A 21,151-nucleotide genomic window follows, 5' to 3' on the forward strand; every position below is an offset into this window, starting at 1 on the left:
ACTGTCCCCATGGGTGAAAGAATGATACCTCCCTCTGGATTACGGAAATCTATCATCCATTTGTGCCATGAAGGCCATTTCGGCATAGTTCGGACAAAGAATGTAGTACGTGAATTATTTTGGTGGCCTGGAGTTGATGTAGATGTAGAGAGGTATGTAAGGAATTGTATGAGTTGTTCTACTGCTGATAAAACTCTACAAACTTTGCGTCCTCCCATGTTGGAATATGTGCCGCCTCAATGTCCTTGGGATTCAGTTGCTGCCGATTTGTTTGGACCTGTTGGAAATTACCAGAAATATGTCATTGTGTTGTTGGATCATTTCTCTACATGACCTGTTGTAGAAGTGGTGGATGCAATTAATACTGGTGTTTTGGAATTTCTTGACAAAACGTTTACTTCAGAAGGGTTACCAAGAACACTTTTGAGTAACAATGGTGTTCAGTTTATGTCTTGTGTTGCTAAAGATTTTTTTGCAAAGGTAGGCATTGTTCATAAGGCTGTTTCTTTATATAATCCCAGTGGGAATGGTGTTGTAGAAAGACATAATTGTGTGATCAAGGGTGTTATCCAAGCTGCATGTAATTTAAGATTGAATTCTGAGACACAATTGCACAAGGCAGTATGGGCGTACATAGTTATCAAGAATGATTGCACAGGTCTGTCACCTTTTGTGATGATGAGAGGGCAGAGAGCCAGATCCAAATTTAACCTTGTGTGGTTAGGCAGTTCCACTTTGTCATTGGTCTCCTTCAATCCGCAGCAAATTAATCGATCATCATGCCAAGGTCAAGTCTTATTGTGATGGGAAACGTGGAGCTAAATGTGTGAAGATTGATGTTGGCGATTGGGTTAGGATAAAGAAACCAGGAAAAGTCAAAAAGGGCTTAAGTCAATTTTTTGCCCCGGAGTAAGTTGTGGAAGTTCCTAATAATGCTGTCAGGGTTAGAAGTGGTAAAGTGTGGAACATGCACAGTGTTGCTTTGACTTCCAAATTATTTGGATGTGGAGAATCTTCTCATAAATTTATTCCTGGAAATTTCCATTGGTTGGATTTTGATCCTGCTGGTGAAAGTGAAAGTAAGGATACTGATGATGTTCTGAATGAAGGTGATGTTGTGGTAGAAAACAGTGTGAGTGTTGGTACCAGTTCATGTGTTACAGCTGAGAATAATAGTGTGGATGTTGGTTCGTGTGTAACTGCCCAGAATAGTAATGATATCAATCAATCACCTGCAAACCTAGAGGGTGTAACGTCATAGCAGGTTGTTACTTCTCAGAGTTGTGAAGAGAGTGTCACTGGAAGAACAAGGAGACCTCTTAAATGGTTGCCTGATTACGTCCATGATGGAATTAGGTCTCGGATTTCTAATATTTCTGAGTGAATTTGTCATTGTATTGTAATGTATATTCCTTTTTTGTTTTTTATGTTGTTTTTTAAAGTTTTTAGATAGGAAGTTATGTATTAGATAGGTATTGTTTTTATTATTATTCACTGAAAAAAGCATAGGTTTCACACCATTTATAGTTAGGTGGAAATTTTACTTGCATAAAACCATTGAAATTCCCACGTTATAGTTAATTGGACTCACTATAACTTGCGCGTGCAATGCACTGCTGATGACGTCACATATTACATCACTCATGACATGGTCAGTGACATCACTCATGACATCACTGATGACCTCTCAAATGACATCACTGATGACAACATCCTTGTGACAAAGTGGCAGACCTCCTATCAGCATAAAATAACTTTTGACACACACATTCAAAAATAGAAACTAACATTTTCTTAAAAAAGGAGAAACCAATACCAATTACAACAACTTATTAGGTAATTCCAACATCTACATACACATCCACTCATTCACCAACAGTTCTATATAGTCACTCATGCATGTACTTACTCATCATATGTACTCATACACCTATACATCCTGTTACACACTAATACTCATCCATATAGTTACTCACACACAAATTCACACATGCAAATAAACTATCAAAAAACCATTTACTTGATTATGCTGCTATATACACACCACTACACATACTTCTACAGAAACGGAAACCTATTTACTCTCTTAAACAATCAATTATAAAAACACATACTCACTAACCCCCCATACACACAATCATCCACCCATACAGTCTTGCACACATGCTGTCTTCAAAATACATACAAATAGTGAGTCACTCATTCATGCATCTGTGCTCTAAGTAATATCCCCCACCGAACCATACAGACACTGATACTGATACTCAAAAAAACAACTAATAACCCATATACACACTCATGTAGCTACTCACCAACCCATGCAGCCACTTATACACAAAGTGAGACACAGATACAGATATTTAAATATTTAAACATTACTCGCTAATATATGTATTCACTAAGATACATTTAATAAGTCCGTTAACCAATCAATTTTACACAAAAAAACATCCATTTAGACATTTATTTACCCATTTATTCTTCCATCAACCTTTAGATATACATATATAAAAAATATTTATTTTTCAGAAAGATACACATTCACTGGATGATGTCATCAGTGATGTCATTTGAGATGTCATCAGTGATGTCATGAGTGATGTCACTGACCATGTCATGAGTGATGTAATATGTGACGTCATCAGCAGTGCATTGCACGCGCAAGTTATAGTGAGTCCAACTAACTATAACGTGGGAATTTCAATGGTTTTATGCGAGTAAAATTTCCACCTAACTATAACTGGTGTGAAACCTATGGTTTTTTCAGTGAATTTAATATGTTTTTAAATGCTAATTCCTAACTATAACTGGTGTGAAACCTATGGTTTTTTCAGTGAATATATATATATATATATATATATATATATATATATATATATATATATATATATATATATATATATGTATATATCCAACATTTGCAGACACCCATTAAAGAAACTGCCACTGGAGGTTTGGTAAATCGCACTTTTAATGGCAGCCTGCTAGCAGTTTCTCGAGGGCTGGATGGCTCGAAAGTTCTTTTGCCAGACGCGTTTCAAGAGCAACACGCTCTCTTCCTCAGTGGCTAAACGTTTGTGCTGAAGTGAAGCTCAGTTCATAAATATCACCTGCCTGTAGGGCGTGGCCGACAGCACGGCCTCATGGATGATGTAGTCCCCAGTGGGTTGCACTTCACTCACAGCATGTAAATTCAAAATTAAAATCCCAAGTGGGTCGAGATCACACAGACTTCAGTCCGCTGCCCTGCTTTGTGGCTGACATTGCGATCAGAGCGAACGCCATCCTGCATATGGCGCAGGCTCACCTTCCATTCTGTTTGCCTGGCACCGTGTGGAACCTGCAAGGACCCGCAAAAGCGATGGGCATTTCCTGTTGCGACCGGGACAGCCGCCATAAATCCAACATTTGCAGACACCCATTAAAGAAACTGCCACTGGAGGTTTGGTAAATCGCACTTTTAATGGCAGCCTGCTAGCAGTTTCTCGAGGGCTGGATGGCTCGAAAGTTCTTTTGCCAGACGCGTTTCAAGAGCAACACGCTCTCTTCCTCAGTGGCTAAACGTTTGTGCTGAAGTGAAGCTCAGTTCATAAATATCACCTGCCTGTAGGGCGTGGCCGACAGCACGACCTCATGGATGATGTAGTCCCCAGTGGGTTGCACTTCACTCACAGCATGTAAATTCAAAATTAAAATCCCAAGTGGGTCGAGATCACACAGACTTCAGTCCGCTGCCCTGCTTTGTGGCTGACATTGCGATCAGAGCGAACGCCATCCTGCATATGGCGCAGGCTCACCTTCCATCCTGTTTGCCTGGCACCGTGTGGAACCTGCAAGGACCCGCAAAAGCGATGGGCATTTCCTGTTGCGACCGGGACAGCCGCCATAAATCCAACATTTGCAGACACCCATTAAAGAAACTGCCACTGGAGGTTTGGTAAATCGCACTTTTAATGGCAGCCTGCTAGCAGTTTCTCGAGGGCTGGATGGCTCGAAAGTTCTTTTGCCAGACGCGTTTCAAGAGCAACACGCTCTCTTCCTCAGTGGCTAAACGTTTGTGCTGAAGTGAAGCTCAGTTCATAAATATCACCTGCCTGTAGGGCGTGGCCGACAGCACGGCCTCATGGATGATGTAGTCCCCAGTGGGTTGCACTTCACTCACAGCATGTAAATTCAAAATTAAAATCCCAAGTGGGTCGAGATCACACAGACTTCAGTCCGCTGCCCTGCTTTGTGGCTGACATTGCGATCAGAGCGAACGCCATCCTGCATATGGCGCAGGCTCACCTTCCATCCTGTTTGCCTGGCACCGTGTGGAACCTGCAAGGACCCGCAAAAGCGATGGGCATTTCCTGTTGCGACCGGGACAGCCGCCATAAATCCAACATTTGCAGACACCCATTAAAGAAACTGCCACTGGAGGTTTGGTAAATCGCAAACAGGATGGAAGGTGAGCCTGCGCCATATGCAGGATGGCGTTCGCTCTGATCGCAATGTCAGCCACAAAGCAGGGCAGCGGACTGAAGTCTGTGTGATCTCGACCCACTTGGGATTTTAATTTTGAATTTACATGCTGTGAGTGAAGTGCAACCCACTGGGGACTACATCATCCATGAGGCCGTGCTGTCGGCCACGCCCTACAGGCAGGTGATATTTATGAACTGAGCTTCACTTCAGCACAAACGTTTAGCCACTGAGGAAGAGAGCGTGTTGCTCTTGAAACGCGTCTGGCAAAAGAACTTTCGAGCCATCCAGCCCTCGAGAAACTGCTAGCAGGCTGCCATTAAAAGTGCGATTTACCAAACCTCCAGTGGCAGTTTCTTTAATGGGTGTCTGCAAATGTTGGATATATGTATATGTATATATATATATATATATATATATATATATATATATGTATCCAAGGGATCTCCAATAAGAAGAAACGTACAACGACACGCCAGGAGTTGCTGTGCTACAAGAATTTATTCGGCAGCAAAAAGAACAAACTACAAGAATAAATTCTTGTAGCACAGCAACTCCTGGCGTGTCGTTGTACGTTTCTTCTTATTGGAGAATCCTTGGATACAGGTACTGGGCTCCCGGGACCCTAACAACGACCCACTCGTGAGCGGGTACTGGCTGATTACCGGAACTTTGTGTTTGTTATATATATATATATATATAATATATATATATATATATATATATACACATATATATAATTTCTATGGCAAAATGAAACCCCTCATTTTGTTCCTTTTCAAATTAAATGTATTAAGTGTTACCACTTTATCCCAATCAAGATGACTTCAGGTGTGCCATACTTTTGTCATAAGTAAGACTGTTAGCGTTCTAGTTGTTCTTTAGAACACTCTGGGACATTCTGTCATTGGGCTATAGTTGGGCTACATCTGGCTGATATTTGGGCTACATTTGTTTTTTTTGTCTCTGGTGGCCATCTTTGGGCTACATTGGGCTACATTTGGGCTCCAACATATATATAGCCCAATGTAGCCCAATATATATTTTTCAAAGTTAATTTTCGTACAAACCACTGGAGCATATATCTTGAGACATAGCAAAGGCACATCGGGGTACCAGTCCCTACAATTTTGCCAAGTTTGGTGGAAATCCATTCAGCCGTTCAGGCTAAAAGTGAGTCCAACCGCCCTATGGAAATTAACATGGGGAAAACACGTTTTGGGACCCCCCTTTTATCTCGGCCCCCGCTTGACGGTTCCCCACGAAACTTTCAGGGAAGGAGCAAAGTTAAGGACAATTACAGGCAGATCCCTCATTCGGCGCTAAAGTTATTCCCTATAGAATGTTGCTGATTTCTTATGGAAAACGATCCTAACTATAACTACCTACTGGCAAACGCCAGTAGGTAATAAGAACAGGGATGTGTTGTGTTCTTACTTTTATTTCCTATGCTAATATGTATTGCATTACAAGCATTCCAGAATAGAGTACTGTGTATGTCATGTAGAATGTAAGTAAGTTAGTGGAGTGCGACATTGGAAAGAAGTATGGCTTGCAAGCTGGACGTGTACCGTGAGCTCTTGACAATAAACGAGTACTTCACTTTATATTGTGTACTGTACTCAACACTCACTAATGTTCCATATAGCTGCCATGACTGTAAAACGCATGGTTGCAAAGTGTTTTTTTTCACACACTTATATGCATGTGTTTCAGTTTTGCATTCTTCTTTGAGTTGTTTTGGTGCATGTAATGGCCTGAAAATTCTGCCAATAATCAGGACATACAAACGTATCCCCTCTTGGGACCCAAAAGGACACAATACTTCACAATACTCACCCAAGAAAGGAACACTAACACTAAGAAAGCTTTTATAGTACTCGCTGAGAGGCTCGCAAACAACAACAACAAGCCTCCTGGTGACAGGCGCTGGGCAAGAGGCAATGAACCGCTCCTCTCCGACCACAGAATACTCACCCAAGTAGGACTACAACGCATACCTCTCCAGCAAGACTGGGAGGTGGAAGAATTAGAATTTCGCTCCTCACTAAGGGCCAGACAACCTTACCATCAGCAATTACCCATTAGAAGGGAATTCACCCATCCTTCTATAAGCATTTGGTCTAAAAGGAGCCTGTTCTCCCTTCACAAAAAATACAGACAAATAATGATATGCTTTGGGGTTACTTTTATTACACAATGATAGGAAAAAGAATCACTACTATGTCACGATAGGCCTTCTTCATATTAGCACCGAAGCAATTGCTAAACGCAGTCAGTAAAACATATATAGAACGTATATGTATATAAATGTATAGAACCTGAAAATAGAAGAGGATAGTTAGGCAAGAATAGTAGAAATGTAAGAAATAGTGGAACACCTCACCAAGTATCTACACATCCCGATTCCACTTCGCCAGAGGGGAGTCCGTTTCTCTAGCCGAATCAGGATTCTGCTCCAATGTCACAGCTACACGTCTGTATTGTGATGAACTACCAGTGGTCGAGACCTAGATGCCCCCTTTAGTACAAGTGGAAACGTAAGATGAAGCTCCTGGTGAGCCTCGTCCCCCTCGTTCTCATGAGAGCCAGCACCAGCCTGCTCCAAGGCCACGGCATCGGTTGATCAGGCCTTTGTATGGCTTCGAGACAGAGCATGTGCATTCATCTGATAAGAACCGGTTTCTACCAGCATACGAGGTGCAGAAAACAAGTGAAAAGCATAACATGGCTTCTCACCTAGAAAAGCTCAGAAGATGGCGACAGCTTAGAAAATGGAGTCGCTTAAGCATAGGCCACTACTCCGGTAAATTAGCAAAATTAGTATGCAAGACGGCATAAGAGTATGCCAAAGCCAATAGGCGAGCACTACCACGAAGCAAGCTAAAGGCGGAAACCGAGAAGGCATAATCAAGCCCTACTTTGTAGCTTATTCATACTATGCAGGCCTACACATCACTATATTAGATCAGAATATACTGAGAAGGTGGTGGGCAACGGTCATAGTCGGGCCATTCTACCATATAAATGGCACAGTCACTACAGTGCACCATGAGATGTAGACCTTTGTCCTGCTTTTGAATCTGTGCACTGTCTATCATTCATCTTTTATTTTCAGTACAGGTATAGTTTTAAATATAATAGAGATGTGTGCTGGTGAATTAATCAGGCTTGCAGAATATAGGTTGGAAAAACTTTGTTAACACCCTAATTTACCTATGGATGCCGGAGTATAGAAGAGTAAACTACCAAACAACCTTCGCTACATATGAGGGCAAAATATTGAATTTATCTAGGTATTACTATTCATTGCCATCACAGTGGTGCGGTGGAACTTGTAGTATATATTTCATATTTCAAATGGTTAATCATTTATTTGAATTAAAGAGTTTATGTATTACTTGTCCATAAGACAAAATTCCTGTTCAAAATGACGTTTCTTTATATGACCATTATACCTTTTACAATGGATTTGTAAAATAAACATTGTAAGGATAGTTTAACAAAATCGCTGTATTTAATTGATTTGAATTTAATGCAGCAGCCAAGGAAAGTTGAAAGCACTTTTTATTTTTAATAATTGCACTTTGATTCGTCTTCGTAGGTACAAGGGCAGCAACAGAGTATACAAATGGAATGTATGACATTGGGTCACCTGTTCCATCAGAATATTTGAGCGCTTTATCAATATTGCAACTCGTGGAAGAACTTAAAATTGCCTTGGAAATGGTGGAGAATCCAGAGGAAAAGGAGGTCTTGCGACACCAAGTCCCCGAAGCCACAGCAGACTGTATAATTGAATGGCTGGATATTAAACTGGTAAGTCTGTACAGGCGATGAACTAAATATACATGTTCTCAGGAGTGCCAATTTATTTTATTTTTCCTCTGTCTTAGAGCGTTTAAGTATTAATTAGTATTCTTTTATTACATTTAAAGATATACAATTTGACCTTTCATACCTGTGTGTAGTTACTTGGTTTTGTGAAATCGATTGTTAAGGCCGTGGGCTCAAGGCACACAGCTTTCCAGAGAATGCCATAGAAAATTAAGCGAACCAAGCAAAAAACGATGTCATAAAACTAGAAGTCTTTGTGAAGTATTGGTATGTTTATAGTACAACTAGGGGAGACCTTAGAGTGGGTGTGGACAAATTAGAAAGTGCTGTTTCAGGTCCCTTTTAGATACCGAGAAATTGAAACTGAAAGCTAAATATTAAGTTGATATCCTTAGCTTCAGTCACAGGATCAGCTCAAGGAAAGCAAACAGTGCACAAGACGATTGCGGCCTCAATTGAACCACTAGTTTGTATCCAATTTAAGAGAGGGCGCCTTAAAGGTGGTGCCATATATCTGAGCCCATTGCTTTAGGGTATTAGAAATAAAACCACATTATAAAAAGCTCAGATCTTCCTATTAAAATTATAATTTCGACTTCTGTATGTATGCTTGTGAATTAGAGGAAGCATTTAATAATTTATGTATTTGTTTCATGTATACATGGTTGTGTAATTTTGTGTATATTCTTTGAGGTTCAAATCATAGACCTTGCTTAGGTAGGGGTACCCAGCTTCCAATAGGGATTTGGTGTGGGTGTAGAGAAGTCAAAGGTTTAAGAACCGCTATCCTGGAGACCACTAATGTCTTTAAGACAATGTTCTTGTTTATACTGTAGGAAACACTGAAGGCCTGTGGCCTTGCAAAGTATTGTTGAGGCTGCTTTAGAGTGACTGTATTCCTGATGAAAGTGAGAACAACAGATGGAAGGGTTGTGCCAGCTTCTTTGTCTTTTATGTTATTTTATAGATTATCCTTCAATTCTTTCTACCCCAGTGGTCTGTGATGGTAGAAAACGTGGTTGATTTGTACATCACATTTTTATGATGGTTCTGATTCTTACAAGAGCAGCTTGGAGTGTCCAATGGAGTTAGATTTATTTGTTCAGGTGGCTGTGTCTAGAAATGATTGCTGTCCCATCAAAGAAGTATGTAATACATTGTATTTGCGACGAGATTGAGTTCAATATTTTAGAACTGGGTGTTTGAGGAGTGGAGATTTTATGTCTGAATGTTAGTGCACTTGGGTTGGAGTTTGTATCAGAGGTATGGGGGATGGAGGGGTGGGGGTGCTTACATTAAATGTTTTATTCTTTTAAAATATATGACTTAAAGACAATCGTCTCAAAATTAACAAATTCAATTACATGAATTTTGATTAGGCCACGAGAAGAGGAGTACTATGAGTGTTACAGAGAATATGGTTATTTCCCAGAGAATTCAGTCATGTTGCAGCGTTTTTGTTTTGTCTGCAATATTTGATACAATTGGGATATATTGAGCTCATTTGTTGGCATATGATTACTTTCCTGGATAGTTTTTAGCACTATTCTGCCTCTCTCATTTTGCCAATTGGTGTGTCCTTACTATTAAAGCAAAAGCAGCATCCATGCATAATTCCTCCTTTTGGCAGCCGTTATTCCTCAACTGAAATTAAGAAGAACCACAATTTCTCTTCACTGCTTGTTGTGGTGCCACATTTTTTGTTACACATCAGTAAATCTCCCTAGTTTGGATGGAATCACTCTATATTTTATTAATATTTGTATCTTGCTTATACTTTAAAAGGTTGCATAGTTCTTCTCATTAAAGCTTCACAGGAGAGTTAGAAATGTTTTAATACAAAGTGCCGTCCTGTTAAAATGTCACTGTCAATCATGCATCAGTAGTTCTTATGTGACTTTATCAAAATGGCAGCACATTTTGAGTAGCGTAATGAGAGTCGCTGTGATTTAGGACAACAGATAGGTGTACAAAATAGTCCTCACCAAAAATGTATTAAAAAAATTGAAATGATTTGGACGCCTGTCACAGACGGCTGTCAAATGATCAGGTTTTACAGGTTTAAAGTGATTTCGTCACACTGCTCACTTTAGCAAGGTTTTCTTCACCTAACTGCTCTATTACAACAATTAGATTCTACAGACTTAAAACAACATTTTGATACCAATTCAATATGACATTTGGCTTCCAATTCTTCCTTATACTCACCATTATTTCTTGCCCCCCTAGCCAGTTTCCTTTCTTCGCTTCCACTCCTATCCCTTGCGTATCTTCCACCGTTTCCTTCCCCACCCCTCAATTTCCCCCTTTTTTCTAACCCTTCTTTTTTTCTTTTTTGCTTCTCTCAATCTTTCATTCTTTCTTTCTTTAATACATGTGAATCTCACTCTTGCATACAGATGCAATAAACACATATATGCAGATATGAAAACTTTACTGCTGCATCCCTCCCACACTTTATTTCTAAACCGGTGAGGCCATTCTGCCTTATAAGGTACCAATTCAAAGCTAGAATAAAAATCCCTACTCCATACTCCTACTCCTGCTCCTCCTCCTGTCCTTCTGTTTCTTGTTACGCTTCTGGGTTCCATGAGAAGTAACATTTGTGCTAGTAAGAGTGCGCCACATGAGAAGAGTGCTCTGAATTGGGCATCGAATGGGTGAGTGCCCTAAAGGGCACATTGTTTTATCTGTTTTTATAGAAAGCTGAGATCTGGATTTTATTTTGAGGGATTAGTTCACCATTCTCTGCCCTTGCTGGGACATATCATTTTCTTGAATGATTCTGATTGGGCACTCCAGAGTCTCTTCTGGTGTAGTTTTATGTATCATGGTGGATGTTTGTGGCTGGAGTCTTACAATGGTAGTGAAAAGAGCTTCTAAGAGAAGAGACATCCTTTCGTCCTCTTTGGATGATAAAGGTCCTATACCTGCAAGCCGTTCTCGGACAGCGGACAGAAGGCCTACTTGTAATGTCATCTCAACTCTCATGATGCAGTCTGAGATACAGCACATGATTGAGGAGGGGGGTTTCAAAGACTATGGCAGGCAGGACAACCAAAGGAGCCAAAACTGGCAAACGGTTTCAGTTCTGGAGAGGTGGACAACTAAGATTCCTCTAGTTCAGAGATTTATAAACCATCTACATCTTCTGGAAAATATGTGAAAAGAGACAAAATATGGAAGGTTTTGTCACATCAGAGAAAATGTGAGTTTTCCTCCTTTTCAGTCAGATTAGAGACATGAGATCTTCTCCAATCTGTGAAGCCCTCTTCGCTGACAATGCCCTTTCATTGCAGGATAAAAGAAATGGTCATAAGGGAATAGAGACCTGGATAAGACATCTGTACCAAGATTTTTGCAGACACTTCATTTTTTGGAAAGTGATGTTAGTCTTCAATATAATATAAAAAGAGGTTCATGAAATTATGGCCACACTGATTGGCTGAACCTCAACTAATCAAGAGAACTCTTCTACTGATGCGTCTACTAAAAAGATGGCCTCTGCTTTAAAAAGAGTATATTTGGTGGGAACTTGGCTCTGAAAAATGGTACATATTCGAAATATACAGTGCAGTCAATGGTAAAGGATTTTGATAAATTGGCTGTAGCCATTCAAGATGGACAACAGTGTTCTAAACTCCTAGTTCCAGTGGATTAGCAAGCTTAGGCTCTTAGCGGACATTTGATCGGATATTGTCAGAAGCATGCCAGTGTCAACAGGTGCACTTATAGCGCAAGAAAAAAACTGTGGAAAAATCAGCCCTCGTAAAGATACCATTTGAGGGATGCATAGTTTTGGTAACTGTTAGGCCTGTTAGCCTTAGGGTGGTCTTCCACAAGACATTTTGCTTTCTCCCCTCCTGTTTTGCTGAATTTGCTTTTGTTGGCATTTGGACTCTTTGCATTTTACCACGGCTGACCAGGGCTTTAGTGCTTGTGCTCACAACATGGTAAAATTGGCCTACATCTAATTAGGATATTAGTTTCTAGTAAATTGGTATACCATATATCCAGGCTGGTAAATTATATGTTACTAGTGGTTCTACGCTTTGAGAAACTGGGGGGTATGGCCCTTTGGACTGAAGTGGGGTTGGGCCCAATATATGCTTAACAAAACAGAAGAACCCACACTTCACGTTATTTCAACAAGTATTATTCAAGTAGAGAAATGAACAAACTTTGTCATGTTCATCTCGGCAATTATTTACGCCTTTTAATCGTTTTTTGGAATGGACAATACTGTTTCTAGAAAGAGAAGAAGACGTTCTTCACAAACATAACCACATACTTTTGTTGTCTGAGTTGTGCAACAACCTATGTGTAAAGAGAGTGAAACATACAATTAATACGATTCATTTCATGGTACATCGTATCATTTAAAAAAAATTAAAACAGGTGGAAAAAGAAATTTCTTTTTCCACCTGTTTTAATTTTTTTTATTCCTGTTTATTGTATATTCCTCACAGACAGTCACACTATAGAGGGAATAGGTGTTGGCAGGATGGGCCATCCTGACAGAATGGGAGGGATGGAGCTGTGCACAGCCCCACTTCAGCTTCAAAGGCACTACCTCAGTTCATTTACAAAGAACTTCACTCTAGCCTTTTGTTACTGTAGACATCCTCTTAGGACTAGGGCGGGGAGGCAGGACATTCCAGACACTTTTGTGTGGGGGTGGGGGGGCAGGCTGAAGATGTTTCTTCCACTTCAAAGCTGGCATGGGGCATGAAATTAGGACTCTCAAACCCACACTTCTGGCCCCACGGAGGACTCTGAGGACTGCTCTCTTGCCTGTGGTCTCTTGTGTACTTCAGATGACTGCTCTGCTGCACCTAGAGGATAGCCCTGCTGCCTGAAGCCTGCCCTATGCCCTCATAGTACTTCCTGCTTGAACCCAGGACTTCCAGAGTGACTCCAAGGGCTAGATAGCTGGCCTCCTGATAAGAGCCTCAGGGACAGAAACGGCTCCAACCATCTTGAACCCACTCCCGGACATAGCCTAAGTGAGTCCTGACCCTCCAAATGGTGCCTCTTTAGTCCTGGACTTTTGGGAGTGGTGCTAGTGGTGCCCAGATAGCCCAAATCCAACCTTGGCAGTTTTCAGCCCAAAAATGCCCAGGGAGCCAAGAAGAAATTGGGGCATACCTGCTTGCCGATCTGTCCAAGGTGCATCGCTGATCGTCCTTACTTCATGTTAGCTCAAACTACATTCTTGTCTGCAGAAGTAAATTCTGGTCAGCGGATCCTTACAGAAAGGCTGTCCAACCTTGTGGAGCCCTTGTTGGCTACAGCCTGCAGCATTGTCCTGCTGGAGATCAAAGAGACTAAGTCCAAAGTTAGAAATCTTCACCACGACTGCGTCCATCAACTCTTCGATGACGCCTCCTCCTTGGACACTGCTGGATGTCTTGCCCTGCTGAACTTTACTTTTCAGACATTTGTTTCCAAAAATTCTTCTAAGTCTGAAGGTAAGCAGAGACCGGGCCCTACTTCCTCTATCGCTGTCCGCAATAACTTTTGACTTCACCCTGACCGTGTATGACTAGATGTCCACTGTTGGCGGGTTTTTTCTTGTAGGCTCTGTTTTTCACTTTAAAATTCATAACTCCTTTTATACTGATTGGATTTTTGTTGCTTTGATGCCAAATAATTTTACATTTTACTCTTTTTTGTTCTTAATTGCTATGTTGTTTTTCTTGTGTTAAGTTGTCACTTTATTTCAGTTTAAGTGCTGCATACCTACTTCACAAATTGCTTCTAAGTTAAGCCTGACTGCTTTTGTGCCAAGCTATCAAAGGGTTAAGCACAGGTTGCTTTAGTGACTTTTTATCTTTCTCCCTTAGAAGGAATGGCTGTTGCGTCATAAGGGCTCACACTCCCCCACGCTCCCAACTTACATCCCAATTTCTAATAGTAATCAATTAGATGCAATTTATTTATTTATTAATTTAAAGAGTTTTATATAGTGCTGGCTAGATCCAAAGGTATAAGATCATAGTTGCAAACTTACATCAGTTACATATTACCAATGATACTAGTAAAAACATTTAAGGAGCATAGAAGAAAAGGAAAAAGGAGTGAGAGAGGGTAAGGGGTAGGGGAGAAAGGAGTAGGGTATAGATACAAAGGAGAGACGAAGGTAAATTCTGCCCAAGGTCCGGCTGGGTTGGTGACGGCCGAGGGGGAATCCACAGCCCATCTCCTCTTCAGCTATCAGGTAGCTCCACTGGGCATCGGTCAAATAGCTAGGTCTCAACAGAAAAACATTAAAGGGATAGAAGGCAAGAAGAAGGGAGCATAGAGGGGGAAGGGGGTAGGGTGAAGGGGTAGGAGGGAGATATGACCGAGACGAAGGAACATCTGCTAAATGTCCGGCTGGGTAGGTGATGGCCGAGGGGGGATCCACAGCCCGTCTTCTCTTCAGCTAAAAGGTAGCTCCACCAGGCATCGGTCAAATGGCAGGGTCTCCAAGGTCGGGGGAAAGTTCGAAGAGTACATGTCCTAGGTCAATGCTTGTGATTCAAAGAGACCATACATCTACTTTACCATCATACTGGCCTTCATCAATTGCCAGGATCACTTCTGAAGCCATCCAATATGGTGTCCCCACAAACGAATTGGCAGGAGATGCTATTGGTGCTGATCCAAAGTCTGCAAGTTTCACCTGGCCTGGCTCCATTAAGAGGATGTTTCCAGCTTTAATGTCTCTATGAATCATGTTGTGTGAAAGCAAATACGCTAGTCCTTGAAGAGCAACATAGGTAATTGCTGCTATTTCGATTTCTTGTAAAGGCTTTTTATGAACTTCTAATAAGTCAGACGTGGATCCTAAGCAATATTTCATTACAAGTCAAACTGTGTGTTCTTGTAGGTAGCATCCTTTGTATTCTATGCTGTTTGGGTGCTGTATTCTTTGCAGGAACCTGACTTCCTTAATAATGTCTGGCCATTTCTCTGTGGACTGCTTTTCCAATGTATGACATTTTCTTGATGGCAACCACCTCATTGGTGCGTGAATCAATGAGCGAAATAAACCGCTTCATTGCTTCCATGTCCAATTTCCCGGAGATCAGAGAAAAGCTTCTCTGAATCATCCCGGAAGAAGAGGTCTGCTATTTCTGGGTCTTTCAAGCTTCCAGTACAGTTGGTCGATGGCATCCTGCTCGGCAGAGAACCGCCTGACTATCTGGGTTTAAAATGTGGCATCAAGATTGGTTCATCTGTGTGAACAGTGGATCTTTATCCTGCATGGACGACGATCAGGCCCAGCGCCGGGCTCGCAGACGCGATTTTGTTTTCCTCTTGAGGTCCCCATTTCTCTCTCTTCCATTGGGTTAGGTTAGCCGGGTCTCCGTGGACAGTTGCCCGCGCAGGGGGCCCCGTTGCCCACACGGGCTCCACCGGGCCCCCGCTGCTATATACTTGTACTGGGTATCCTAATGATGTCGATTCCAGGCCGTCTCCCTTAAACTGCTTCTGTTGCCCCCTTGTCATGGAGCCTCCAGGGCTCAGGCTTTCCGGTCTCCTTGTACAGGGTCTACTGCCCCTGTCGTGCTCGTGGGCGCGGCCCCTGTGTCTCTGCCCGGCCCTGTCCGCGTGCCCCCACCTCACTCTTTCAGTACAAAACTGCCAAAGCCTAGCGCGAGCCTCAGCTCCTCGATCTGGTGAGATCGCAAATTTCTAATAGTAATCAATTAGATGCAATGATCTTAAAATTGTTCTAAAATTGTAAGCATGCTATGTCACATAAGGAAATGCCTGGCACTCGCAAATTTAGGGGGTTCTCCATTAAGTCTTCCCCTAAGAAGGATTCCAAATCTTCATCATTCAGGAGACAGAAGTACCAGCCTAAGACGTGTTTTCCAAAACAGAATACTTTAAAACAGTCAGATTCAGCCAAGAAGAACGCCTGACAACCAAAGTGTAGCTGTTACCGGTCCAGTTAGCAGAAGGATTCTATGAGACATGAAGAGGTGGGGTGTCCTATCACAGATCTGTGGTCTCTCAAATCCTTTACAGGCATTTTCATGGCTGACAGTTCAGAGACATTTAGTCTCAAATGTGTCTCTGGTTACTTGCGCAAGAATCCATCTAAATAGCTTGGTAGCATTGATTCTCCGTAATTTATCTCTGAGTTCCAAAGATCTCACGATAAGAATACATTTGCCTCTTCAAATGATGAGGAATCTGGTTTGGTGGTTGAGGGGCATTCCTTTAGCTCCCCCAGCACATGTAATGATTATGAGAGATGCCAGTCTGTCAGGCTGGGGTGTGTTGTTAAGGGACAACAATTTCAAGGGTTCGGGAGTTCTGTGGTGGCTCAGATCTTGCACTGTAGAGGCTTGGGAAGACCCAAGTCTGCAGGGTTCTCTACCTATGTCCCTAAGGTTTCTCTATGTGTACGCTCGTTTTTTTTAAACAACAGTTAATGCAGAAATTTTTCAAAAAGTGACCCAGTAAACAAAAATTATAAGCATTCCAATTTATGTGCTCATATTTATATGCAAGTTTAAAGAAATAATTCACATATTTAAATCACATCAAAATTACAACAAGAAACCACTCTCTGTGGTTTACCGAGTTAATAAAACAATGCAAATATTAATTCCCAATGCATTTCGGGTTTCGCTGAACCCTTCTTCAGGGGTTATTAATTTGTTGACTGAAAACAAAAATCCGTGACTTGAGATGCCAGGGCGTAATTCTGTAATGTACAAAAATACAACACAATGTAACAATGTGCATTTGATGACCTTAAAATGTTTCCATGCTTATTTATAGAATTCGCACATCCAACTTTTCGCGAGAATATGAACAAATTGTGTGGTAGGTGAAGCCGTGGAAATTAATAAGATATTGGTGAAACTAACAGACGTTCAAACTGATGGTGAAGTTAGTGCGCTGGATGTGTGGTACTCGTAGTCAAAAATAACGATGCACCTCCCAGTGAACAAAAATAACATATGGTGGACAAAGCTAAATAGAAACGCAAAAGTGATCAAATATACTCACTGAAAAAATAATAATTAGTGTGGGAGCCAAACCCACATTGTTTAGTTTCCAAATGATGAGTCTGAAAGGAAACAGTGAAATAGAGTGACCTGAATGTTGATAAAGGCTTAAGATCTGCCTTTATGAAAAGATAAGTTACAATCTTACCACACTTCTTTACTTCTATGTAGTGTCTGACTCTTGAAAGTTTCTCCAATTCAACGGCGGTGGTAAATCAAATAGGAATTGAGTTCCGGAACGTTTTCTGTAAGCGTGTATAAATTACGATTAATCCCCACGAGATGAGTAAAGTGCTATCTGAACGCTCGATAAGTGCAAACAATTCTTACCCGAACTGCCGCGTTTCCGAACCTCTCAAGTAGCTGCGTCCTTATTAAACGAAGTAAATATATTCTGCAATACAATGAAGTAGAGTTTTAACACTCAAAGTATACACGTTTATCTATCGTGTTTCGAGTGCGCTATTCGCGGGGAATGCTTACCTCCCGAGTCTAATTTGAAAACGCGAGTGCTCGATGGTGCTTGCTTCCGGTGTAAACATCCGGAAAGACCTCTGCGTGTATTTAAAGACCCCGTGCGTGACGAACGTTCTGAAAAAAACTTTATTGTTCAGATACAAATCTTTGCAATAGATTTGTGTGTAAGATAACGAATATGTGTCTCTCTGAGATGATTTGAAAAAATATAGTAAATGCTCAAAATCCGCAATGTTAACAACGAGTGCTTAAGGCTGCAAAAACCGGTACTCAGGGAGATGAAAAACTGTGATTAAAGTGTGACAAGTTGGATAAATCTGTGCCAATTCTTTACAATGGTTCATGCCTGTATTTTTCATCATATTTAAATATTATGCATGTTATTTACATTATATCTTGGTGGTACAATGGTAAAAGATAACCAGACTGTATATAGAACAAATGTACAGCATCATGACGGTTCTATAAATGTTGAGAAACAACTGGAGGAACTTATAGTTGACATTTTATAAAAAACACAATAATTCATATTGGTCATTTAGTCCCCCTGGACTCATGGTTCCTAGAAATAGAATTTTTATCCAAAATGTTTCTCTTCTGGCTAGCAGTGTGTGATTATCTGTGCCTGTGGTGCAATCAACTTTTTCTAGAACTGTAAAGCGAACCTGTGGGATGTTATGTGCCTGTTGTATCCAATGTGTAGCTAGACTAGATGACATTTGATTGTTCCTTATCGTGCTCTTGTGCTCGATTATCCTGGTTTTGATTTTTCGGGATGTTCTACCAACATATACTAAACCACATGGACACCGAATTGCATATATTACTCCTGTGGTATTGCAATCTGCATTATGTTTGAGCTTGATGCTTTGGCCTGTTTTGGGATGTGGAAAGGAATTTCCAGTGATCACATTGCTGGATTGTCCACAATTGTAACACTTGTTCATGCCTTTGTATCTGCCACAGCTAGGTGTTCCTTTGTTTTTCAACAGTTCTCTTACGTTTTTCAAACGTGTGTGAGCAAAGATAAATGTGTCCTTGAATAGATCCTTAAAATCCAGTTCATTAGCTATCATATCCCATATTTGTCTAATGATACGCTTGATTGTATTGCCTTGAGCCGATTGTTTTAGAACAAATACCATACGTTCTTCTGTGCGTTTTTTTGAGGGTTTGAGTAACAGTGTCCTATCCATTGCTGCAACCTTCTTTTGTACGTTCTCCAATACTTGTGTGGGATAGCCCCGTTGTTGGTATTGCTCAATTTGTTTGAGTGTTAAATCGGCACAGTGCTGGGGATCCGAGGAGATCCTTTTTATGCGTATCAGTTGTGATGTAGGCAGATGGTCTTTCAGCGTTCTCGGGTGAGCACTGGTGTAGTGCAAAGCATTGTTGACATCCGTAGATTTCCGAAACACAGTAGTAGAAATGCCTCGCTCTGTTTTATAGATTTCTATGTCCAGAAATTGAATCCGCTCAGTTTGTATGTTATGCGTGAATTTAATTCTTGGGGTTTTCTGGTTAATCTCCCAAATTGCATTCTCCAATGCTGTCTACTTCCGTTCCACATGATGAGAATATCATCAATGAATCTCAGAAACAACAGTGTGTGTGACTTCCATACTGGATTGTTTAAGATGTGTTCTTTTTCAAAATAAGCCATGAATGTGTTGGCGTAAGATGGCGCTCCAGGAAAACCCATGGATGTCCCTGTGCGTTGTAAAAAATATTGAGTGTTCCAGGAAAAGTAACTGTGGTACAGTGAAAAGTGCAATAGGTCTAATAATAGTACACTGAGATCTTGATCTAAATCTGAGCTCAATGATCTCCATTCCATGGTTTCCAATCCTTCCATGTGTGCGATCGACGTATATAAAGCTACTACATCCACAGTACAAAATAAAGTTTCCGCTTTAACCTGATTACTAACTGCTGTCAATTTGAGTAGACAATCTGTGGTGTCCTTAATGTAAGTGATCCAGGACTGTACCAATGGTTGCATGTGATGATCTATGAAGCTTCCTATAGGTTCATGAATGGAACCGCATCCTGCCACGAATACCTTTGCCTCTTCAAATGATGAGGAATCTGGTTTGGTGGTTGAGGGACATTCCTTTAGCTCCCCCAGCACATGTAATGATTATGAGAGATGCCAGTCTGTCAGGCTGGGGTGTGTTGTTAAGGGACAACAATTTCAAGGGTTCAGGAGTTCTGTGGTGGCTCAGATCTTCAAATTGTAGGGAGATGGAAGCTGTGAGGTTATCTGTGTGATCCTTCGATATTCGGATAAATACAGATGACAAAGGCCTACATCAACAGGGAGGAAGGTACAAAGTCCCCTGCCTTGACCAGGATTATGCAAAAAATGTTTCAGTGGGCTCAGCGCTCTTTGATTTCTCTGATTGCAAGTCACATACAGGGAGAGGGCTGTATGAGAGCAGACAACCTAAACAGACACATTCTTTTGTCCCTGAAGTTCTCTTTAAATCTAGAAATGTTCATACTCCTGACAAAATAACGGGGGTCATTCAGAACTGAATATGTGTGCATCTCCAGCAGATGCCAAAGTGAGGACATTCGGTTCGAGGGTGACAGACAGTTGAGCATGGGCAATAGACACACTGTTGTGCGCATGACCTCAAAAGCTGATATACGCCATTCCCCCCTTCCCCCTTTTTCACTTCTTTCTGGTGAGGTTAAAGTTGGAGAGTGCCAAAGTCATCTAGATAACTCCTGCATGGCCTGCCGCCAATTGGTTTCCTTTGCTCGTAACCTGGAGCATTTCTCGGGAGTGGAGACACCCAGTGGTTCATTCAACTTTTTTTTCCCCAGTCTTGAGACGAGTCGCAGGAAAAGCTACAGCTAATGGCCTGGAGGTTGAGAGGGGAGGTCATTGATATACTAGAGTCTTCCTGATGATCTGGCAGTTACTCTTCAGGCCTATATGAGGCCTCCACTATCAGATCCTGTGGTAGATATTGTTGTACCTTATTTCACTGATATACTACCAAAGATTTCAATCTTAGATTAAATTAGTTCACATTATATAATTCTTGCAATATAGATCTAGATTAGGGTTGAATGGTCCCACTCTACGAGTTCAATGGGAAGCCATTAGGGTGTACAGAGGTTCTTGGATGAATTTAAGGGATGACGATTGCTTGGTTTCTAGATTATTTAAGGGTCTTGAAAACATTCATCTGACTCCTCCAAGATTATTCCCATTTTGAGATTGACCTTTAGTCTTGGAAGCAATTAGTAGGCCTACTTGTTAGCTCTTGGTGGAAGTGGTCTTGAAAGTCCTTACCCTCAAGCCTTTTTTCTTGTAGTTATACCATTAACTAGGAGAGTTGGGAGCT

At 41.2% G+C, this 21,151-nt stretch overlaps 1 protein-coding gene across 8 annotated transcripts in view; it reads left to right on the forward strand.

The window, feature by feature from the left end:
• The window catches only part of PPFIBP2 (PPFIB scaffold protein 2), a 1,415,596-nt gene that overhangs the window by 544,000 nt on the left and 850,445 nt on the right, over positions 1-21,151 (forward strand). For all 8 annotated transcript variants that reach the window (XM_078680889.1, XM_078680890.1, XM_078680881.1 and 5 more), the window contains one exon: positions 8,069-8,283. In XM_078680889.1, the coding sequence (XP_078537015.1) occupies positions 8,069-8,283 (215 nt within the window). The remainder of the gene's footprint in view (positions 1-8,068; positions 8,284-21,151) is intronic.

This window comes from Lissotriton helveticus, chromosome 3_1 (assembly GCF_964261635.1).
Source record: "Lissotriton helveticus chromosome 3_1, aLisHel1.1, whole genome shotgun sequence".
In the NCBI taxonomy this organism is placed as follows: Eukaryota; Metazoa; Chordata; class Amphibia; order Caudata; family Salamandridae; genus Lissotriton; species Lissotriton helveticus.